Consider the following 25,798-nt stretch of genomic DNA (forward strand, 5'->3'; position numbering starts at 1 on the left):
CAATGCATTGCAGACTGGTGACCTCCTCTCTTTGATTGTGCTGTTAGTGTGGGTTACATCAGCCTTCTCCTCATATTTGTTTGCTCTGAGTAAACGTCTGCTCTCACTGCGTTTATATACTCAGCAGTACTTTGTATTGTTGAAACAGCTCATGTTGTAGTGTAGGTTTACTCTAGCAAATCTCTTATTGCAAGGGTTTTACTATTTTTAGAGACCTGCACTGACAGTTCAAAAGCAGACTTAAGTGAGCATTAGAGGTCATTAAGAGGATTTTCTGTTTTTGAATATTGAAATTAACTTAAAAACAGTCTTTGTATAAATGATTACGTAAAATATATTGAATATTTTTAATTATATATACATTACAATATATACAAATTGTGGCATATGATGAATGGCATGTTTTTGAATTCTGCAGGAATACTCTTGCAGATTCTGTTTGGGCCTACAGCCTCCATTATCTCCTCACATCAAAGTGTCTCCCCCTTTGGCTTCACTGTCAGTGTGTATTAGAGCCACTGGCCTCCATTTCCTCATCATGGTACTCTTGCTGAGTTCGTCCTTGTTTTGGCAGCCCCTGCAGTAGTGTGTGTTTGCTGGGGCAAATCTCTTGTTTTGTGGATAATTTTTGGCGATGCAAATTTTAGAGGCATAAATGTCATTGTCATTTTAGAGGAAATCTTTAGAGGATGTTTCCTCTCGCTATTGTTGTGTTGCATGGTGATTTTATGCAGAGTTGCATGTGGTCGATGAGCCAACATTTTGCCACAATCAGCTGCCGTGATTATTTCTCCATTTGCACTTGGTTTTTCCTCTTGAGTGTGAGGTTTTACAGTAAATTAATTCTATTATTTTTGTGTCTATTATTGTGGTTTCTCTTATCATATGTAGTTTGAACAGAGAAGTTGATCTTAAATTATAACTCTCTCATTTGAATAGCACTGAGTATTTTTGCACTTGTTTACACACAAAAAATGGAATAATTTGCCATGATGTTTTGACTTCTGTTCTCTTGTGTATGGACTTAGGACAGTAAAAAAATATAACTTTGTAATACATCAATGCTGATCGATCTATATATATATATATATATACAGTATATTTCCTTTGCTGTTATTTTTTCTTTCTGTTCAGCCATCCAGTCTTAAACCTGAACCCCCTGCAAAAATATTATTAATTTTAGGGTGATTTTTTACTCATTTCTCACCTATGATGTATTATTTTTTACGAGATTTTTTATGCAGGGACTGTTTGGAACGGCATGAGAGTAAGCAAATAATGACAGTTTTAATTCAGATTTAATGTCTGCATGAAACTGAATTGGCGATAGTCTTTTCTTCCCTATTGTGACGGCTATCTGATTCTGAGTGAAACAAGAAAAAAATTTAGGGTGGGACTTAATTTTGTTCGTCGGGAATTGATTGGCTCATTGGATTTGCTAAATGTAATCTTATGTGAGAAGGCTTTTAAGACACTTTGCACTTTTGTCACGTTTTCACTTTTAAATAAATAAAATATATTTTTGATAGATCCTGTTTAGTCTGATTGTATTTTTCCAGTGTGCGGACAATTTCTGCTACCTGGTTGACTAACTTTTTTTTTTGATCTACGCACCTGAGAATTCATTAGCATGCACTTCCTGTTTGATGAAAAAATTAATTAAATGCTGCAAAATTCCATGAAAAATAAGTCCATTTTGATTTCATGGTGACTTCCCTGGTTTAGGAAACTAAGAGCATATAAACACAAGTCTTCCTGTTTGGTGGAACTGCATCAATTGAAACAGTATATGCTGCCAGCAGTAAGCATGGATAATTAAGAGAGGGGTGAAGCTGAGGCCTAAACAGCCTGTGATTCTGTTACAGTGCCTGTGCTGATTAAATCTGGATGATAAAGGGGGTGTGGTGACATGAAAGTCCCTCGAGAACAGCTAACCGCTACTGCTAACTGCTGTCCAGACGGCCATCATCCCCCCGCAGGCCAGAGAACGTGACGACTGTCAGCACTGATGTAGGTTAATGATGGGACATTCTCCCACTGGCATGACCGAATTTCCGGAGATGGAAAGAATCAAGGAAAATGTAGACTAAAAAAGTGAAAGCACAATCTCATTGGTAAACAGTTTAGTATGTTATTCAAAGGAAATGCCTGATCTTATGACAGTATTTCATTGCTTTTCTCCTCATCTTTGGGATTTTACTTGAAGTATAAAGAGGAAGTTTCCTGCCTCTCCTTGTAGCTTCAGAGCCCGCAGAGGAAGTTCTTGCATCCTTGTTGTTGTTGTTTTTTGTTTTGTAATAAACCAGACATGTTGTCATAGTAATATCCTGTGGATATATTCATGTCTCTGTGTGTTCCTGGGACTTCTTTGCAGGTGCCTGTCTGAAAACTACCTTTTGTCTCAAGCTTTTTTCCTGTTTTATTATAAAGAGCAACCACAAAATAACTGGTTTATGAGGATTGTTCAGACCATTTATGCATTAAATTTTTTTTCTGGAAAGTCAGAATGTATATTCTTTTTCATTTGCTATGCACATTTTATTTACTTGCAGTCCCTAAACTAACATCTTAATGACGTGTATTTCTGCAAACAGGCACATGAGTTAAACGGTTATTTATGATTTGTAATTCATTTGTCTCATGAATCTGATCTTTGATGTATTTTTGGAGGACTGGGGGTTTAATTGGTTGCTGTGTGATTTGCTGCTGTGACCAAACCCATGCAAATACCCACCAGTGACTGCGTCAGACTGATCACATGACTAGCCAGTGTGTGTGTGTGTGTGTCTGTGAGAGAGGATGTTTTGATGGGTCAGATGATCATTGTTTTGAGCTGACATGAGTTGCACAATCGTTCTCAAGTGATTCGAAAATTCCCGCTTTCTGGTAAATTTGTGGTCATATGCTCACTTCAGCATTTGGTTCCCTCGAATCTGCTGATTGACTGTATTCAAGGTTATTTCCCTGAAGCTGATGATGAAATATAAGCACAGTTAGGTTGTTTAAAACTGTAATGCTTCAGATTCAGGATGAGTTGAGAAAACTGGCTGTGGATCTGTGAAAAAATAAAAGATTCTACAGCAATACAAGAATTACAGGAAAACATCTATTATGAAAGACAATTTCCTCCTAAGATACGAAGAATCATGTGCTTTCCTAAAAGTGTCTCTCAGTAAAAATTCATCCTTCCCTTGTGACTCAAATGAGCACAAGACTTTGTTTGAAAGAAGTTCTTAAACACATACACCTGAAATGCCACAATATAAAGACTAATAAAATAAACCTTAGTCCTAACGTGTAATTAGGTTGCATATGTAGAAAAATAAATTATAATAAAATTATTATTGTTGCAGGGAGTTCCTCAGGGGCAGGGGCTCAAATGTATAAAAGGGCCATTTATATTCAGAGAAGTTCCTATTTATTCATTCATTCATTCGTTCGTTCGTTCACTCTCTCTCACTCACTCACTCACGTGTTCTTGAACTTGAACTGTTTACACTTCACAATAGGCCTGTTGGTGGCACTTGGGTTTCATTTAACAACAATGATAGTTTCATCCAGTGGTAAAAGGTATGTCAATATGCAATACATAAATAGGAGTAAACCCTATTTACAATTAATGTAATAACTTCTACTTTAGCAATTTCAGGTTTGTTTATAAAAAAAGAAAAAACAACTGAAAACAGACAGTGGCTACGTAGTTTTCAACCAGTTTAAGACTGGGAAGATACCACTCCAATTCACATCATCCTAAGAAATTTTTGCTTTTTTAAGATGCGCACAATCTATAGCCGTACAATGGTAAGATGTCTCAAACTGACAGATACAAGTAAAATTAAATGGGTATTTTCTGAGTTTTGAGCCATTTGTTACTGTTTTGTACACATTATCATAATAATTATAATTCGAATGCATTTTGTTTTATTGACCACAGTATTATTGTTGATAATTGTTGAGAGAGGGGAACTTTTGGATAATTTTGAACAAAGGGCACACTGTAAAAAAATTTCAAGTGGTTTCAACTGATTATTATTTAGTAGCTAGTTCCACAGAAATTTTACATTGACTCAAGTTCTCTACAAATTGTTGCTTCAATTGTTATTTGTTAGTTGGCCCAAACTTGACTTCAACGTTAAAAGGTATGTTTGCTCAACTAGTTTTGTAGTTCATTCAACTAAAATGTTTTATTTAGAATTTATTACCCATCATAACTAGAAACTGCTGTGAAACTAGTTACTAAATTTTATACTGAGAGTAATTTATTTGTATAATTATTGTAATTATAATTATTAACTATGGTCTATCAAACACATATTAAAACACAAATGAAAGTGCAGGCTTTATTGTATAATCTGCATGTATAACATGTCACACATTACGTTTTCAATACAGCAGCAAAAATAATTTTTAGCATTTTTTTTTAATACAGAATGACCAAACAAGCCCTTGAAACTGTTAGACCTGTTAGAACATTTAAAGATCCATGTTTATATTAACAAGAACTTCAAATGTGAGTTCACTTTTGTGCACTGAATTTTCATGTAATGTTTCTAATATATATTTACAGATATTTGCAGGGGCTTGAGCCCCCAAAGCACCCCCCTACACACATGCCTGATAATATTAAATAATAAGGTAAAATTGTTAAAAAATATTTATATATTATTTTTATAATAATAATAATAAATAAGGTAAAATAAACCAAATTGTTTAAAATAATAATATGGATAATAATATTGTTAGCATGTCATCGTGCTGAAAATATGTCAGTTAGCTTGTAATACTTAAACCCAGTTCACCTTTTTTCATAGTAAGGTTCTTGAGTTTACTTTTACATTTACTGTAAAAGTCATGAATTTCAAAGGAATTCAGCATTTTAAAAGGGATACTACAATATACATATCCGAGGCTGTATTTGTTTAGCTGTATTTGTTTATTAAAGGGGCAGGTCACCTCTACAAGAGCAAATATGATGTTAGTTAATCCATCAAACGCTTCCCTTATCACTGGATTTGTTGGATACACAGTATGTTACATAATTTACACACAATCCTGTTATTTTAGCATATGAAGTATGGGTTTCATTTTCTGCCGAATGGCTCGGGGAGAACCAGAGCCTGCCAGAAACAGGATGTGTGACCGAAGTTACAGAAACACACTCCTGCTTTTCTCATTACAGCTGCTGCAGCGCTGTAGAATTGTGAAAGACGGCCACATGCATCCTTGTCCCTCTAGACTCTACATTTATCAGAATCAATAGGCCTGGAGTCTATTTTTACTCTTGTCTGCCGGTATATGTTCAGCAGACTGTAAATATGAAATCAGCTTTACAGTTTTATCACAGTTCAATTTGAACTGGTTGTGCGTTATTTCTCATAAGGAATGAGTGCCGCTACTAATAAGGCAAGCATAGAGCTTGACTTCAGAAATTGCAGTTATAGCAAATATAACTGATTATACTCCAGTTCATTAAGCTGATAGCTTGTACTACTGACTGATATCATCTTGTTTTGAGATTTTGATTCTAGCCCAGCATGGAAAAGGCCTTTTAGAAATGCAGATCACAAGGATAGCAGTTCATTAAGTTAAATATATTCTACATAGGCACTTATTTGTATCGATCTCACATACAGTCGATACTTTAAATTGTTTGTTAGACGAACAAGGTGCAGTTTTAATGAGTCATGAATAATTCTATGAATAATCAGGACCCGTGTGAAGGTTATAGAACAGGATTTGACTGCTTGGTCAGACAGATCCAAACTCGCTCACCGTTATTAAACACTTTTAATAATGTTTCCTGGGGTATGGCATAAGTACAGTAAGGGTGAGCTAAGCTATTTGAGTAAAAATGATGGGAGACTAAAGGCCAGCAAAGTGAGTTTGATTCTTCACAGAGAACAAACATTAATCCTTTCAAGTTAGTTTATAACCTCATTTCCTCCTCATAAATGGAAAATCACACCGTGCTTAATGATCAACTCAATGTCTACACTACAGTGTTATTATTATTAATAATTGGTATTATTTATATACTGTTTGCATTGAATTTGCTTTTATTTTTTACGCTGTTTTCATTTTGATTTGGTTATTTAACTGTGTGTATATTATGTAACTGTGTACATTTAGAGCTGTTATACAGTTGAGCCCAGAGGATCTAGCTCAGTGGCATAGTGTTAATGATCAAGCACAGAAAGGGGCATTGTGTTTGTCTTTATAAAAGTGAAGCCCTGTCTCTCTTTAATAATCTGTAGTGTGTGAGTGTCTCAGAAAAGCATGGAGTGGGTATATATAGCCGGACACAAGATCTAAGAGAAGAGAGCCAGGGGATTTCCAGCGAGAGTGTCTAGAACTTGACCTGCATTTTAAAGTCCTCCTGTTGTATGCGGCCTGTGACCTTCAGGCTGTGAGAGAGCCTTGAGCTGAAGATTGCGTATCACAAAAGTCACAATGAACGTATACTTTCCCAGACAGCACCAACCCAGATATACCTTTCTGTAAACTTATCTGTGATATTGTCTGAAAATAGTGTGTAGCGCATTAAAATGCATGACATGGTGTCGTTTTGTAAGGAACCGTGGTGCTCTAAGAATAGAGTACTCACAAAAAACCCCCAACTTAAACTGGAGAATATATTTAGACACTTTATTTATCTAACATTGGCAGTCTTTGCTGCTGTTCTACTATTTTATAAGCTTAAAAAAGTCATTTTGATGTGTCTAAATCTGTTTTGTTTCCATTGATAGCTCTCTCTCTCTCTCTCTCTCTCTCTCTCGCACAGTCTCTCTCTCTCTCTCTCGCACAGTCTCTCTCTCTCTCTCTCTCGCACAGTCTCTCTCTCTCTCTCGCACAGTCTCTCTCTCTCTCTCGCTCTCAAGCTGAAAGGGTTTGAGTTCCATCAAAGGCTTTGCAGAACTATAGAGCTGCTTAATTCACAGCAGCAGACTCTATCTCTGCACAGACTCCAGCCACAAACAGGTTGTGTGTGTGTGTGTCTTTTTCCCAGGCTCTTTGTGAATACAGACATACAGCGCCTTTCACTCTTCTCTTATGGATTGCTTGGGTTCTCATATAAAAGATGTTGAACTAGGTGTGTGTGGCATCCCTGCAGCTCTGTATGACGGTACACAGTGCAGAGTGAAAAAAAAAAAAAAAAATTATATATATATATATATAATTGTGTGGTTAAGGGAAGAAAATTAGAAAGGCACAAAAACCAAAAGCCCCCTTAAGCACACATAACATGGCGACAAGTCAGCAATAGACAACTTAAGGAACTTCCTTTTCCTCTGAAAAAAGGAAGTCAAGCCCTTCATCAGATTCCGCTTCCCCTGACACAGATTTTGCCATGGTTGCACTACTACAACCAGAGAAGGCACCACTACTACGTACACTGGCCTCAACAAACTCAGCCTTTAGAACTAATTGGTCCATCATATATATATATAATTTTTTTTATATATCTATATGTTACAATTGTTAGTTACATTAACTAACAATGAAAAGTACTTCAAAAGCATTTCTTAATCTTTGTTAATGTTATTTTCAATATGTACTCACACATTATTAAAAGCAAAAGTTGTATCTTTTAATATTATTCAATGGGTGTGAGCTGACAAGAACTAACAATAAACTGTTATATTTCATTAAATAAAGATGACAAAGATCCATAAATACTGTAACAAATGTATTGCTCGGTGTTGGTTAATGTTAATGCATTAACTAATGCTAACTAATAGGATCTTATTGTAAAGTGTTACTAAAAAGGTTAAGTTATTAAAAAGGTTCGTGTTAAGTTGTATTAATGATCATACACTGTCACTTTTTCATGTAATTTTGTTTTTATGTACATTTGCTAAATTGTAAAATAACAATAGTGAGCATTAAACAAAACAGTTGTAAAAAAACTACTTTAGTTAAAAAAAAATTTTTGACGCTGTCTTGATAATTTTTTTTGCAATAAATATTGATGAAATTATATTTAAAAAAACTAAAAAGAGCTATTAAAAGAGGTAAATTGAAGATGAAAAATTAGATTAACTATTGGAATAATTCGAACAATGAACATTAATGTCATAATTTTGTTGCATTGTTATTATAATAAATGTATTTATTTAATTTATTTGTTTGTCTTCTTGGCATGGATGGCAAAACCTATGCATTTGCTTTTTCACAGTATAGTGTCAAACGAAGTGAAATAACAATAGTGCAAAGTAAATAAAATATAACAAGTTAATTACATTAAAACAATTTTAAAAAATACATTCCACCATTAAAGCAATTATTAAAAGGGAAAAATACAGCTGACTAAATATCCCAATTATTGTAATAATGAACATATTTTATGTGCAGTATAGTATAATAGACTTGAGTATCATGATAGATGGAGTAATGTAGTTTATGTGCTCCGCCTCTCAGTCCGGCCCCAGTATTTTGATTGGCTGTCTATTATTAATCCACAGAGCCCTGGCAGAGTAACAAACAGAAAAAACTGCTGTCATCCCCCCATCCCTCTCTCTCTCTCTCTCTCTCTCTCTCTCAAACCTGTTAGAGGCAGGACGATTAGAGAGTGTGTGCGTATGTCAGAGCTTATGCACTCACTCACGCACACAGGTCGCTACAGAATTGCATTCTGGTTTGTTTAAGCGGCTGCCCCGGGGCTTTTCCTCCCTTTCACTCCACCGTCTGTTGCTTCCACCTGCACGTGTGTGTGTGTGTGTGGCAGAGTAACCTGATGCCGGTTGAGTTTGTGTGTGTTGGAGATGAGGATATGTGAAGTGCGCTGACGAACAGTTATGCGCGGCAGCTTACGTGAGTCCTGCAGGAGGATGAAGCCCCAGAGATAGAGGTACCTGAGACAGGAGGGTGGCCGGGAAAGGTGCACTCTGAGCAGGATGGAGCTCAACCGAGTGTCCCTGCTCTGCCAGGACATTACCAGACTATGGCTGCAACTGAAAGTGGTGACAGGTAGGAGACTAAATGGGTAAATCTATTGAACCAGGTCCAATGTGTCCAGTTTGAAGTGCTGTTTTGTTTTTCTGGGCTTTTCTGGTGTATTTATGTTTGTTAAATTTATTCAAACTATACAGAATTCAATAAACTCAGGAAATGAACTTTACATCGATTCTCAAAAATAAAGGTTCTTTGACATTGGTGGTTCCAAGAAGAACTTTTAACATCCATAGAACCTTTCCATTCCACAAAAGGTTCTTCATAATGGAAAAAGCTTCTTTAGTTTTTTATGTTCTTCACACTAAGGAAAATGTTCTTTTAAGAACTGTTCATTGAAAGGTTCTTTGGGGAACCCAAAATGGTTCTTCTATGGCAGAAGAGCACTTTTAATTAGTAACCTTTTGGGTTAAAACATCCCTGTTCTGATTATGTTTTGTATGTAGATTTCAGCCTTTTAATTGGTATGTTTTAAGTTTTTATGGTCTTGATATTTAAATTCAGGAGTAGATTTCCATTTATCATACTGTTCTTATTGTAAAAGTGTGTCACAGTGCTGTGATCTGAAATCTGTGTTTGGTTATATGTTAAACTTTCCCACAATTCATTGATTTTCAAGTTAAAATGCGACCCTGAATTTGAACGTAAACTCCCCCCCCCTCCTTTTTTGCACTCTTAGATCGTGAGAAGCGTATTGTTTGTTGGTCAACGGTTTGTAACAGTTTCACCCATGCTCATATGGGTGACTTTTGGCACCAGTCTGGTTTTATGCCAACTTCCAGAAGCCAGTTGGACTGGCACCAAAGTGTTGTTTCACATTCAAAGCTTTGCTTCAAGCCTGTCAATATGCGCAGTGATCAGAGTTCTGTCTTAGCTGTGAAAGCTCATCATGGACACAAAAGTTCACTGTGTATGCAAGTAATGGCACATCAGAAGATATTTGCTTATTAAATCTAGACTGGTGTGCTGTCAGTGTAACTATGACCTCGGGCTAGACTGTATAAGACACTGTCAATTGAATTGAGTTTAGTGTGAATGGAAAATGTTAGGTGCTGAATCGGATGCTGAAATATGAGTTTTATTTAGTTGAGCTTTTCTTTTATGTTGCTGAAAGAACTGAAAGCAGCTTTAATAAGGGTCAAACTACAACAGATATACCTGAGTGCTGCAAAGTGTAGGCTACTTGCTTTACTATTTGTAGGGTGGCATCCAAGAACACACTGTCTGTCTGCTATTACAAGTATGTGGGGTGTGACTTTCTATAATAGCTGATTTATGTGCATAAAGCTATATCTTTTGGCAGAGTGTGTATTATGATTTGATATATGATATTAAGTGTGTTCTTTTATTATTTTTTAAAACTATATTTTGAACTTTTTCTGGATGAAATTTGAATGGTGTTTGCCCAAGCAAAAGTTGCCGTCACAATTGTCAGGCTGTTGTGGATCGAAGCCAGGGCATTCCTATGCAGTTGCTAAGGTGAGAGGTTTTTAGCATGTTGCTGTGCAGTTGCTAGGGTGTTCTGGCTGGTTGCCCAAATCAAAAGAGCTCACACTGGTACCTACATATGGCATGGGTCCTTCTTTCAAAATTGCTTTTTAAGTAACAGCTCACCCACAATATGAGACATCATAACAAAATTGGCGTAGGACTGGTTACAGTGTTTGAATATATTATAAAATGTAATTTATTCCTGTGATGCAAAGCTGAAATTTCAGCATCATTACTCCAGTCTTCAGTATTACATGATCCCTATAGAAATAATTTTGATATGCTGATTTGCTGCTTAAGAAGCATTTATCATCAATGTTGAAATCTGTGACCACCCCCCCCCCCCCCAAAAGAACTGCACTGGTTGACTTCACAGGGTTTGTCATAACAATTTTACTCCCTATGATTATTTAGTAACCATCTGTCTATATACGTCTGGTGTGGTTGTTGTCTTATGTGTCCAACTACTGTGGTTTTGCTGGGCACCAAGTCCAGAAACGTTTTACTCTTCGATATCATCACTGAGAGCGAAAATAGAAGATTGTAAAATCATACCCCATAATCAGTAACACACTGCAGTTATACAATTCAGAGGATCTGATCAGCGTGTTTTTAAAGACTCTTTTAAAGAAGTCTCTGAACTTTAGTGGCCTCATTTTATTTTTGTTCAGTTTCAGACCACAATGATCTGATATACATTCAATTAAACTGTTAAAAAGATGGGCACTGGAATGTAGATAATTTGACCCACTTGTTGCCCATTTGTTGCTGGTGTAGGGGGCTGTGTGTGTGTGTGTGTTTGTTTCTGATTTGTATTCTTCCAGCCTAACAGATGGAGACTCTGTAAAGTGCATCAAATGATATCAAATGTTAATGCATGAACACACACACACCCTAGTCTATTCTGATAGAGCGCGCGCACACACACACACAGCTGGCCTTTTAGTTAGCAGTTGGTGTGATTGTATAATTGATATGGCACTGTTCACATTTGTCCATATAGCTGGAGCCAGACCACATGTCTGCGTACATCACACACACGGTTACAGCGCCCTCATGACACTCAACCATGTGCAATGTTAATAAGCCATTTGGGACTTTATTCGTTAAGTTGTTTGTGTGTATTGTGAGTGTGTAAATAATGAGCTGGTGCGTAGTTTTGTGATGAAGATCAGAGAAGCAATCCACGTGTATGTGTGTAATGTTGTGGCTTAATGGTATTATTGTGTTCTGTGGAACTGCTTTATAGTTTGAACTAAAATGAGGGTCCGTAAATAACAGAATTTTCATTTTTGGGCGAACTATCCCTTTTATAATTTGGTATATTATATGACTTAAATGCAAAAGTAATATGGACAGTGGATGAAGTGACTAATAACATGTGGCTTAGTTCTATGTTTTTAACTGTTGTTCTGGAACATTCATTGTATATTAGCCTTTTTTAATGTACTCTATGAGCTTCTTTTTGTTTAGAGTGCATAAAGCATGTAGTTATTAAATAGGAAATCTCAATGAGATATGGGTGGGATTCGTGTGTAAAGGAAGATGTCATGCTTACAGTGTGTGTGTGTGTAAGTGACTCTCCTGGCTTTGCTGCCTGGCCTTCACTGTCTAGTGTAGCAGTAATGGTTTATATTGCACTCCTGTGTGTTTTAACCTGGACTAGTTCTTTGTAGTTCAGACAGGCTCGGACTTGACACAGCCGAAGAGGTCTTTAACAAAAAAACTGCAACATGCCTTTAACCTGGGCTGCTTGCACAGACATGAAGAACAAAGAGGATGTTTTCCTTGCATGTTAACATTGAGTGTGTATGTGCATTGGCATGTATCTTGTTTTTCCATCTGAGCTGTTAGTGCAATGCTGAGGTTTTAAGCCACTGTATCCAACACTCTCCTGTAAATAATGCAGAGAGTGGACACAACCGCAGAGACACGGAAAACTTGTTGTCCTTGTTCTCCTGCACCAGGAAACAGAGTTCCAAGAGAGGTGAGATCTTGAGGCTCACAATTGCAATTTTTTTTTATAGCTGAATCTTACGTAATAGTGAAGAATTTGGATCCTGCTTATCATAAACTACAATATATTAGAGCATCGGGGAGTTAGTGAGATAAGACCAGTGTTGCATGTAACGTTGCATAATCAGCACTTTTGTTAAATAAATTAGAGAAAAAATTAAAATATGAAACATTACTTTATAAATTTTTATTTTTTAAATGTAACAAAAAATACAATAGTTACAAACTGTACGAGTCTTGTTTTTAAGTAGTTGGGCACATGGTGTGTTTTTTTTTTTTTTACTTTAGCAAATTGTCAAAAAGTAATATTTGGGTTCATGAATAATTTCTGCAACTGTGATTCCGGTATAAATACACTTTTGCCCCAATAAAGTCATAGTACAGCTTAAATGTGACCCTGGAGCACAAAACCAGTCTTAAGTCGCTGGGGTATATTTTTAGCAATAGCCAAAAAAAAGTATTAACCCTTATGACTGGTTTGGTGGTCCAGGGTCACAAATATCATTACAACATGGCAATCTGTTGTTATACTTTTGTGAACTAACAAAATAATTGAACAAAAGACAGCTAGCAGTTTCCTGAGATGAAGATGAGTCTTTTATTACTGCGATCTTTTAGGCTACAGTCCAAACCCATATCTTCAATCACATTGAGGTAGCGGTCACGGCTCAACCCATCCGAGTGGCATTAAAAATGTAAGGCCTTGTAAAGAATACTCGTCTATCCGTTGAATGGCATTAAAATGAGAGCGTCTGCCCTTCCCCCGGTTCTTCTGAATACAGCACCCCGTGCTCCGATGCTGAATCGCTTTGTCAATGTGCGGTTGGCGTTCTTGGCGACCGTGCAGGGCCCTGGGCCGTTTCTATAGCCCTGTTATTGCTGCTTTGGTTTTGCGGATGTGTGAGAGGATGTTTTGTATTGAGTGGAGGCTCTGTGCCGTAGCTTTGTTGATTAAACACCAAGAGATGAGATGGTGAATGAAACGTTGGACGTTGCTCAAGCCTCTTTTTCATGAGCCCAGCTGAGGCGATAGTGACAAGACTAAACGCGTCCCCCTCGATCTCAACGGCCTGGTATTGTTTAACAGGAGTGATGGGATCAATGTAAATGAGAGACCTTCCGGTGATTGAATATAGAGGATAAAATCACAAAACGACTTCTTTATTTAGTTGTTTTTGTTGAAAGCTGTTTTGGCTTGTGTACAAGAACATTTGACCCAAATGGTTAACATCTGTTCTTCAAAATCTGTAATTCTCAAAAGACAAAAATATAATAAAATGTAATGAAAAATGTATAATTCTGCCCTGTGTTCTAATTGGTCAGTAACAAGGTCTATAAAATTCCTGATACACTACAGTCCAAAAATTTGGAATCTAAGATTTTTCAAATGTTTTTGAAAAATCTTTTATGCTCTCCAAGATGCCATTTATTTATTTAATATATGAAAAAAAAAAAAAAGTTAAATTTTAAAGTTTTTTTTTTTTAATGTAATTTATTCCTCCTGTGACGGCAAATATTTTAAGCAACTATTTTAATGTTAAAGCAAATTTGCTTATTTTTTATGCTGTTTGTGGAGACTGATACATAACAGGATTTGAATGGAAAGTTCAAAAGAACAGCATTTATTTGAAATAATAAATCTTTTGTAACAAAGTAAAATTACTCATTTTAATATCTTACTGATCCCAAACTTTTTGAATAAAATAATAAATAAAAAAATATATAAAAAAATAAATAGTGTGTGTGTATATGTGTGTGTATATTAGGGCTGCACGATAAATCGCATGCGATATTTAACGCGCAATTCCAAGCATCATGTTTGAAGGAACCCAGGCACTGCTCATCACCTGAAGAGTACCATACCAAAAGTAAAGTGTGCTGGTAGCAGCCTCATGCTGAGGCGCTGTTTTTCAGCGGCAGGGACTGAAGGACAAATCAGAGTAGAAGAGAAGCTCAATGCACCAATATATATATATATATTGATATATATGTATATTGATATATATACTATATAACAAATAAACATTAATTTTTTGAAAAAATAAAGTGCAAATTGGCAAAACAATTAATTTAAGTGTCAGCAATAGAGGTCGATCGATAAGGGTTTTTTCTCTGGCCGATGCCGATATTTAGAAATCAGGGCATCCGATGGCCGATATATGATGCTGATTTTTTTGGCCGATATGTTTGGCCTATTTTTTTCCCCTTTATCTCATAAAAGCGAGTTTGATTAAATGATTATTGCAGGGCACAAGATGGTAATAGTAGTAGTAGCCTAATTCATAGTAATAATACATGGCTCAAAGCACCTTCTCAAAACAGTTCTGAAGCATGCTTTTTGTTTATGTTTGCTGACAGACACCAGCGTTTCCCACAGACTTGCAAATGCAAATTCATTCTCTGCCAGCAGGAGGCGCTGTTGGAGCGGAGACATAGCGGTTTCCCCGGTAACGGCTGTAATCAAATACAGAACGCTAGGAAAGACGAAATGAAAATGACATCAAAGCTTTTCTGAAGACGGTCGGTTCTTTTCAATTATACATTCATATAAAAACACCCGCGCTGCATTTTAATTTTGAAACGTGCAGTGCTCAGTTTATTCAACGAAGTAGAATCCTTTTGGAAAATCTATTTGTGGCGGTCAGTTTTGATTTTGTGACGGGCCGCCACAAATAACTTGACTGAAACACTGCACACTGCTATAAGTCAAATGGCCATAATCTAAGTGATAACAAAAATAAATTACTAATTATTAAAAATAAAATTACTCAAATTAGCGGTGAAATGTCGTCCGATTATGTCAAATGTCATAAACTCACTGGATGTCATGACAACAAATGTCATGAAGGAAAAGTTTCAATATCTCGCCTTCGCTTTCATTTCGGACCATCTCCAAAAAGACATTTAAAAACTAAACATATGATTTACAAGTTTAACATGCGTTTATCAAAGTAGGAAATAATTAGTGTTCTTGAAATACGAAATGGAGGCGGGTCCGGACTTTGAGAAGCACAGATTGATGTGGGAAAAAAAGTAATTTAAAGCAGTTTAACATAAGGCTTAAAGCATATACTGTATATACATGCATGTGTACAAAGCTGGGTAGTAACATAGTAACAAATTACATTTAATCTGGATTACATAATCCAATTCCAAAAATTAAGTACTTGTAATTAGATTAAATTACACTTTAAAATACTCGGAATAAGACTACAGTTACTTTTTTATTGATTACGTAATTACATATTGATTCTCTTCTTTTTCATCTTTTAAGTGTTCCTTTCTGAAATAGCCTACTGCTTAAAATATATGGCAGCGGCTATTTGCACTAAATGCAAATAGCAATAGATGCTATTTACACTGCGTAAATAGCAATTAGATGTTATTTACACTAAGTGAAAATAGCAGTATTTTTTTAAGTGCAAATAGCTATGGTTTCTATTTACACTGTTAAAATAGCAGGATTTTCAGTATGCAATACAGTATGCAATAATAATGTATTGAGTGTAAATTATAAATATTATTCAAATTATTAAATGGATGCCACCTTATTGGGACAATAAAGCCCTCCCTACACCCCAACCCTCCCCGTTACTTTATTTTCAACTTTTTGATTATTTCCTTCGTTTTTATTGAAAATAAATGCCTTTCCGATGTGATATGAGATTTGTAAAGGGGGGAAAAAAAGTTTGACAAAAGGCAGGTTTGAACACGGGTTGATCGCGTCAAAAAGACTGCGATACACGCTTTACCATCTACGCCACTGGAGCTGACATTTGACCGCTGTCTTTTAGTGGTGACTACCCCAATCACACGTAGGTGGGCGGAGTTAGTGTAAATAGCCTCTGCCAACAAGGCGGGCTATTTGCACTTAGTGTAAATAGACACTCCGTAAATATATTCAGAAAATCTTCCAGTTTTGTGGACATTCACACAAAGACCAGTCATTAGTCAGGTGGCGACACAGCATTTGACCACTGGATTTACAAAAATCATTTCAGGTTTGAGAAGTGTTTCACCATTGCATCAACTACTGATGAACACATTCATTTTTATTTGAATTATTTAACCATATATTACTATGTCCTTGGAAGGCTTTTGACTTTCAAACACATTAAAATGCATAAATTCAGATTATTTCTTATTTACAGGTAATGCAAGCGTTCCAAGACTTCTTGTCATCTGAACCTCTTTCACCTAATAATATATTCACTTTAAGTACCACTGGGATTTTAAAATAAATATTTTAATAGTTATCACAGTAATGGACTACAATTAGTAAGTAATCTACCCAGCTCTGCATGTGTGTGTATTTGCTACTTACTTGCTAGTTTTAAAACTGTAAAAAAAATCTGTAAGGCATTTGAGTTTGTTCTTTACTGTGAATATTTTCACAGATGAAGGGGTTTCTGGCATTGCTCTGTGTCTGTGTCATGTGCCCTGTAGCCGTGACTACATTCACAATGTAACAGCCTCTCATACCTAATTGCTTAAGTGCATAATAGTGTTTGAAATACAATCCAATTTGGAACACAGAGGAACTCTGTAATGGAGTGCCTGGCCATAAATTCCCTCGACTTTTTTTTTTTTTTTTTAAGTCAGTCTATTTTTATCATTTAACTCCTATCAAATGGTATCTTTGTGATGTTGAAGAACCTGTAGAATGAACCCTTATAGCCTGAAGCAACAAATGATGAATATATGAACTTTAGTAGTACAAATATCCTTTACCTGAATGTCTCTAAAGCTTAACTGCAAATCTTTCAGTGCCAGAATCTTCGCTTAACCTCACAAACTCAGTTTTTACCTGGGCTGTGGCAGCTGTCTCTGAAGTCACGCGACACTCTTACTGAGGGTCACTGAGATCAGAAATCCTACAGTGATCTTAATCTGAATGTGGTCTGCGATCAGTGCAACAAGCCAGACTTTTACCAGCTCCCTGTCTGTGTTACCAGGGTAGATAAAGGATTAACAGCTCTCGCTTTATCTGCAAGCATCTGTCTTTTGCTCATCATGGCCGTGACGTGGTGTTGGGAACGGTGAAAACAGGTGCTCGTCTGTGATCAGTGACGTCGGGAGTGGAGCGGTGGGAAGGGAAGAGGAGTGTTTTGATCAGTTGGATCAGTAGAGCAAGTTATTGACCTTTTGGGGGCTGAACTTTGAAGTTCATGGTAGTGTGCTTATATGGGCCAAAAAATGAAGGCTCTGAGAAATGCTGAACCTTTATTTAAAGGGCATGCACAATGTCATTGAACTTTACAGAAACGTAGTAACAGGGTGAGCAGCCAGAGTGTTTTTCTGTAATGTTGTAATAGGTCTTACGTCACTGTCCTTCTGACTTCAAAGAGGCCTTATCTTCTCCTAAAGGCTTCTCCACTGTACTCCACAGCTTTCAAAGAAGGGCATTTCCTGTGTGAGGAGGTTAGATTATTTTATCGCTTTGTCAGATGTGCTGTTTCTTACAGACAATATAGCATCACATTATAATCAAAAGTAACTTGTAATAGAAATCACAGTAAAGATAAGAGTGTTGATGGGTAGAGTGCATCACAGGCCAAAATTAACACATGGCAAGTGTCAGATGTGAGTAAAAATGGGTTTTGGGAAGTAAATAAAACATTTGTTACTTTCATTTGGAATTGCAATGTTAGATTTAAGATGAATTATAGTAACATTGAATAATTTAATGAAAATGAATGCTTTAAATACTTATAAATTTTTAATAATGTATATTATTTTAATTCATTTCATGTTTTGACCTGTGATACCATGGTACATGATACATTTTTTACAAGTTCAAAATCATTTGTTTGTTGTGTTTTGTTTTATTCTGTTTGTTTTGAGTTGTTTGCTTTTTTGTTATCGTTTTTTCATTTGTTTTGCTTGATATTGTTTGTTGTAATTGCATTTGTTCTGTTTTGTTCATTTTATTTTTGTTTGTTTTATTTGCTTTTGTTTGGTTTGGTTTGGTTTTGTTCGTTGTATGTTTTGCTCGTTTTCTTTCATGTTTCATTTGTTTTGTGTTGCTTCATTTGCTTTTGTTTGGTTTGGTTTTAGTTTTTTTAGTTTGCTTTTGATTATTTGTTTGATTTGTTTTTTTTGTTTTTTTTGTTTGGTTTTAGTTTGTTTCATTTGTTTTGTTTCTGTTTTGTTTCATTTCATTTTGTTTGGTGTTTGTTTCATCTGTTTTGTTTTTGAATTGAATTGAATCGAATCGAATCGAATCGAATTGCAGGCATGGCAAAAGCCACAGGTGTGGCTAGAGCAGCAAAAGCCATTCTAACCTGCATGTTAACAACCCAGATGGTCTTTTGCACAGATGAATGTGGTCTTCTGTTGGTACCCAGATGGAGGGATTTTATCAGTATTTGTCTTGAGTTTACTTTCTAACATTTGTACAGTACAAACCTACAGTCCAATGAGTTTCTATAAAGCCTCTGCAGCAAAACTAATGGAAAAAGAAATTAATGATGAAATCCGTAAGCCCACTCACAGTACTGTGAGTTGAATGTTTATCTGTGACCTACTTAAATACTCAGCTCTTGCTGAGTTCAAGAGCTCTAATTCAGATTCCTTAAGGTTCCAAGCATCTAGGTAACAGCAGGAAAGACAGATGAAAGTGTGTATGGCTGTTTCCAACTGCTGCCCAGTGACTTTATCCTTGCTGATAGGCACTGTGCCAGAGATTTGTCATGGTGGATCATGTGTTCTTGGTTTGTTTTGGATTCATCTGTTCACAGTAGGCTGATTTCACCTTTATTCAGACCAACATGTGTTCAGATTCTGACCTGCACCATGAGAACATATCTAAAAGTCATATAGTCTGACTCTGAGCGTGAGAGACATGTGCCGCACCACAGCAGTGACTCATACACACACCGCAGCGGCTGAAGACTCTCAAAAGCTGCTTACAATAATCCATCATCTCCGGATGCACTGAGAAAATACTTTATCTTCCTCTTTTCTCTGTTTTCACCTTCTCGTCTCCATCCAACCATCCATTCATCCTACTTCTCTTCCATCTTAAATGCATTCAAACACTCTTCCATCCAATCTCATCTACATCCATTCATCCAGCTGCTCTTCTCAGACTCTGATCAGAACCATGCCATCTGCACCATAACCTAGAAACACATATGTGTCACTGTGTGTCAATGAAATTGTGTGGTATAACCATAAACATTAACATGGGAAACAACATTTTTTTCCTTATTTATGGTAAAATGTTTACTAACTAAATCTCTGTTTCTCACACAGATGAGATTATGCAGCATGAGAGCAGTCCTCTGTATGCTGCAGACATCAGCCCAGACCTCAGGAAACAATTCGCCTTCCTGTCAGGTGAGTCTCCTACACAATCAATCCCAGAATGCTTTGCCAATATAGACTGTGCTCACTATGAGAGATTCTGAAAGCTTCATCAGATTGATCATCATTAAATAAGTTTACATGTACAACAAAGCATTGATAACTCAAAAAAAAAAAACATAATTAGCACGTCATTATCACCTTTACGTGAAGAACACAATTTTAGGCATTTACATGACTTTGCCATTCAAAAGTGTGGGGTCTGTAAGTTTTTTCCCTGTGTTGGAAAGAAGTCTCATATCTTTACCAAGGTTGCATTTATTTGAGCAAAAACACAGTAAAAATAGTAATATTATTACAATTCAAAATACTTGGTTTCTAATTTAATATATTTTAAAATGTAATTTATTCCTGTGATGCAAAGCTTTATTTTTTAGCATCATGATCCTTCAGAAATCAGTCTAATATACTGATTTGCTTCTGCTTATCAATGTTGAAAACAGTTGTGCTGCTTAATATTTTTGTGGAAACTGTGATACATTTTTTTTTCAGGATTCCTTAAAAAATATTTGAAATATAAATCTGTTGTTACATTATTAAATGTTTTACTGTTGCTTTTGGTCAATTTAATGCATCCTTGCAGAATAAAGGTATTAATTTAAAATCGTACTGACCCCAAATTTTTGAAAAACAGTATGCATGTTCAATGTTAAAATGTATTCACTTCCTGTAGTTCCATGTTATTAAGCGTCAATGCTGACATTCTCATTCACTACAATGTTTCTAGTGCAAATATGTCTGCTACAGGAAGTGAATACCTCACTTAATCACTGATCTAATGAGCTATATGTATAGTGTTTTGACAGCATCATGAGTATTTGTCCTGTTTCACATGTGCCGTGTGAGTCAGAAGTGAATACGTGACAGATTATGTATAAACGTTTGCTTTCACAGCGTCAACAGCAGATTCATTCAGAACGTGCACAGATTCCACATAAACACACAGTCACTTAATAACACTCCAGAAACTCTCTCCAGTCTCCGTAAATAACCCCGTTAGGGCTCGGCTCAGGTTGCCCAGGATAACACCTGACTGGAGGAAGCCTCTTAATTATTTAGTGTTGCCATGACGATGCGCTTGACGAAGTTCAGAGCTGATGTGCTTTGCGAGGATATTTGATTGACAGTTAGGCTGTGTGTGAGGTCTATAGAAGAGTTGTATAGTGAATAAGAGGATTAGATTGGGATTCAGGGTTTCTATAAAAAAACAACTCATGCCTTCATTGCATCAGAGAGTCTCTGAATATTTACAAACCTAACTCTGAACTCATGCATTATACATGCCATGAAACATTTACAACAATACTGCTAGAAGAGTGAACGGCCAAGTTGCATCATTGAAGAAACAAGGCTATTCAAATAAAAAGAAAAAAAGATCAGCATTGCACTTCTGGTTTCTGTTAACTGAAGACCTTGTGACTTCAGAAACTGCTTCCTATTCCCAATTTTGTATGTCACTATAAGGAGTGACGTCCATTTTATTCTGTTGTCTGAATTTTTAGTGGACAATTTGTTTCCCTCTATTGTGTGCACATTTTTAAAGCATTTATCGAGTATATCTGATGTACTCATTGCACCTCTTGCAATATGGAAAGCTTCAAATACTGTCCAAATAGTTTTTGATTCAAAGATTTGCTCCCTCATTTTTGTTAACTTCATCCCAGTATATTCACTATTTAGTGCCACATGAATAATTGAGCGATTGCTTATGCATTGTGTGTGTGTGTGCCCATGTAGCATATGCACTGATTTTATTTCTGTGTGTTTGTTGCTATGTTGAACATGTTGCTCTGGTCTCATGCCCCAGTTCTCCACCTAGATTTAATGACAGACCTCCACTGCTAGACGCTCCTTCTGTTTTTTTCCTGTTTTCATTTCCTTTTTGCTCTTTTTGTCTCGTTTTCTTTTCTGGTCCTACTTTTTTCCTCCCAGACGGCTGCAGAGGCCTGTGTCTGATATTATCATTATCATACAGGGTGTGTGCTTGTGTGCGTGTGTGTGTGTGTGGGTGTGTGTGTGTGTGTGGGTGTGGGGGTGTGTATCTGATGGAAACACCGGAAACTAAAGTCACCCAGTTGGTGAGATTGGGATGAAAGCCCTTTGTGGAGTGTTTTTATCTTATTTCTGTTAATGTTGTCCATGTTCTAGATTTCTTGGGTCTGTATTTGTGTTCTGATGGTACTTTTTTTCTACTACATTCTATTCTATTTCCCGTCTGTTAATTTAGTTTATACCATTCTGCTCTATTCTTCTGTATTTAACATTGTTCTGCTTCATTCTACTATTCTACTGCTGTTTTTACTATGTTCAACTCTAATATACTCCATTATCCTATATTCTACTTCATTCTACTGTTCTACCCATATACTGCTATTCTACTCTATTCAGCTCTAGTGTACTCTATTTTGCTATAATTTACTCTGTTATATTCCATTCAAGTGTTTCCCCTAGGTTTACGGCTTTTGGGGGGGGGGGGGCTCCTTTTTAATGGTTAAATTACATTTTATTAATCAAAAAGCATGTCTAATTAATTAAAATCATGAAACTTAAACAATTTAACATCAATTTATTAAAAGTTTAACAAATATTACGTTTAGGGCCCTATGAAATGTTTTATTTGTCCAACCTTATGTTTTATTGTAACCAAATTCTGTTTTAGCATGTCTAATTTGAAAGCATAAAACAAGTTTCATTTATTCTTACAATAGCCTTATGATTTTTTTGCTCAGAAATTCTGTGTTGTGTATTTACATTTTGTTTTAAGGCATAAAACATTCATTTAATCTATCTTTTAAGTAATGAAAATATGTTCTATAAGAAAGGTAACTTTAAATTACTTCTGTTGTGATCTGGCGCTATAGAGAAAATATAATTAAATAAAATTAACTTGACTTTCAAGGGGGGCGGGGGGTGCCGTTGGGGGGGCGGGCCGCCCCCCTAAAATAATGGCAGGGGAAACGCTGCATTCTACTCAACTGTATTACTCTGTTCTACATGTTTACACTCCATTGTACTCTATTCTTCTGTTCTTCTCTTATACTCCATTCTTCTCTGTTTAACTCTAATATACTCAATTCTACTAAATCCCTATTCTACCCTTTTATGCTCAATTCTACTCTAATATACTAAATTTTACTATATTCAAATTAATTTAAATCTAATTTATTTTATTTATTTTTTTGTATGGTGTGTTGGGTTTGTTGAAGATGATGAATGACTCTTCGTCTTTTGGATTGCATGTTGTAGTATAATGTTGCAGAGTGACCCTCTCTCTCTCACCTGGTCCAGATGGACTGGGGCTCTTTGGGTTTGCCCTACTGATGGTTACAAATGCAACAGCAGTGTCCTTTTCACCTTGTGTGTGTGTGTGTGTGTGTGTGTGTGTGTGCACCTGTGTGTGTGTGTGTGTGTGACAGTCATAGAGGTGTTAATATCCTGCTCTATTAATCACAGTGTCGTAGCATCCAAATACACACACGGTCACATGACCTCTGTCACTGCACCAAACATGTCCTTCTTCCTCTTTCCCTTTCTGTCTTTCTCTTTCTCACTCACACATAGACTATATCTATAGCCCCAGTAATGATTAATATGATGTTTATCTCTCAGTGTTTTCGAATGGTCTCATCTGTATTTGCAAGGCAAAGCTCAATGACAGGAAAAGAGGAGATTTGAAGGTTTTGTCCTCATGCCGTTGCATTGTGCCCTTGATTTTGCCTCATGTCCTTGATGCATCTATGCAGTTGGTAATAGCTACAATCATTCTTCTGTGAATGTACGCAGTCTCTGTCTTTCTCTGTGTAAGCTGTACATGGGAAGCTGTAGAAGTGCCCCCTTGTGGGTAGAAGACTTTTTAAATGCAGAAGTGCTGCTGGATTATTATATTTCCTGATCAGTCTGACTGTAAACTAATTCAGATTAGTTCAGGAGCTTACTGCAGCTTCAAGGTCACTGGTTATAGACAATTCTCCCTCTGAATATGCAGGGTTTCATAACTTATATGCATCACAGGGCTTAACAGAATAAAACGATGATTCGTTTTCATACTGCATCTTAAACAGAATTGCTAACAGCTGCCTTCTTCCAAATCTGCATTTCCAGGTGGCCGAGGACAGAATGGCAGCCCCATCATTATATTCCCAGAGTACCCGGCGTTTGGTGAGCTGGAGGAACAGGAGTTTCTCAACGTGCTGACGTACCTGACTAGCGTTCCCAGGTGAGAAAACGGGAGGTGGAAGGATCAGTCATTACCAGCACTTTAAAAAAAAAAAAGTAACCAGGGTCTTTGATCAGGGCATTTGAAAATGTTTTTCCCCCAGACCTGGAAAAGTCCTTATTTATTGGCTAGATGCTTTTTGTGTGTGCTTACAAAGTAGATGTGCATGCAAACCGGTGTGATAACATCAGTCTGTCCATTGATGCTGTCATTGGAAACGTGTAATTCAATCTATTAATTCCAAAAATTGCATCCTGACTAGTGCTGTCAAACGCATTCCAAAAAAAGTTTTTGTTTACATAATATATGTGTGTGTACTTTGTATATTTATTATGTAAATATAAATACACACACATGCATGTATATATTTATGAAAAATGTTGTTTATATATTAAATATATAAATTATATGAATATAAATATATACATGTAAATACACAATACAAAGTATATGCTGTATGTGTGTGTATTTATATATACATAATAAATATACACAATACACACACATATATTATGTAAACAAAAACTGTTATTTTGGATGCTATTAATCATTTTACAGCACTAATCCTGACATATAAATACACTCCAATCTCTGTAACATGATTTAAAATCCAGCATTGATGAATGACTGGAAATGTCATGAAAGTTCATTGGTCAGAAAATGTGGTAACACTTAGTAAAGCCTATCTGAAACTATTTTTGTTTAACAATAGAAAACATTATATGTATTTGATTTATGATGACATCATCTTTATTTAGTAACATCACTGCACTGTTGATGATAAACTACTGGTGGATGATAAATATTTTTGGTGGGGTTGTTTTATTTCTTGAATTGGACATTAGAGGGCACTCTAATGCTTTCCCATTGCAGCACATCATGCTGTTTGCAATTCAATGACTTTAAGTCATGAATGCCTGCTTGTGTTTGTGTTTGTGTGTGTGTGTGTGTGTGTGTGTGAGACTGCTACCTCATTAATATTCATCATACATATTAAATTAGAATGTGTAATTATGTACATGATTAACAAGGTGATCCTAATGCCCCTTGTTTTACATATGCATTCTTAGTTTGTGAGTAATTTGAATACATGATTTTCTCAGGGAAGTACATTATTATTGACCCGAAGATGCCTTCATATCAATAAATAACCTAGAGATGTTCTTTGCATGTATATCATTTAATTTTTTTAATGTTAATCCCTGTGGAAGTTCACTGGTGCATTGGTGTATTTGCTGATCCTGTGAAATCCTCTTTAATTTAACAGCCCTTGTTAATATTCTAATGAACGAGTGATTCTGGTCCTTTCCATCACACACACTCTCTCCACCTCTTGTTTCTCCATTATTCCCATGAGAAACAGAGAGAGAGGGGGTGATTGAGTAATTAGATGGATTTCTTCATGCTGAAAATGGCTGATGGGGTTTTAATTTAGTTCTGATTTGGTAAATGGAAGGAGTTCAGGAGCAAAATACAGCAGCTCATGGAATAAAGGGGCGAATGTCATGAAACCCCCTTAAGAATGTGTCGTAGTCATATTTTAACACAAAAGAAAAAGAAATGGGAGAATTACTATACTACTTTGCTTAAAACCATAAAGATATTTTGCATTGTGACATTAAGTACATTTAGCCGCAAAATTCTAATTCTTATAATGAAAACTAATTATCATACTGTAATGCAAAGTAAAACTATATAATTAAATAAAAATGTAAAAACTACCTAGAATTAAGATAGATAGATAGATAGATAGATAGA

At 36.1% G+C, this 25,798-nt stretch overlaps 1 protein-coding gene across 1 annotated transcript in view; it reads left to right on the top strand.

The window, feature by feature from the left end:
• The window catches only part of LOC107746267 (guanine nucleotide exchange factor DBS-like), a 70,442-nt gene that overhangs the window by 6,024 nt on the left and 38,620 nt on the right, over positions 1-25,798 (top strand). Inside the window, exons 2-3 of the mRNA XM_016560399.1 lie at positions 19,714-19,797; positions 23,926-24,040. Coding sequence (XP_016415885.1) covers positions 19,714-19,797; positions 23,926-24,040 — 199 coding nt within the window. The remainder of the gene's footprint in view (positions 1-19,713; positions 19,798-23,925; positions 24,041-25,798) is intronic.

The sequence above is a fragment of the Sinocyclocheilus rhinocerous genome, unplaced genomic scaffold (assembly GCF_001515625.1).
Source record: "Sinocyclocheilus rhinocerous isolate Xijiao unplaced genomic scaffold, SAMN03320098_v1.1 scaffold798, whole genome shotgun sequence".
Taxonomy (NCBI): Eukaryota; Metazoa; Chordata; class Actinopteri; order Cypriniformes; family Cyprinidae; genus Sinocyclocheilus; species Sinocyclocheilus rhinocerous.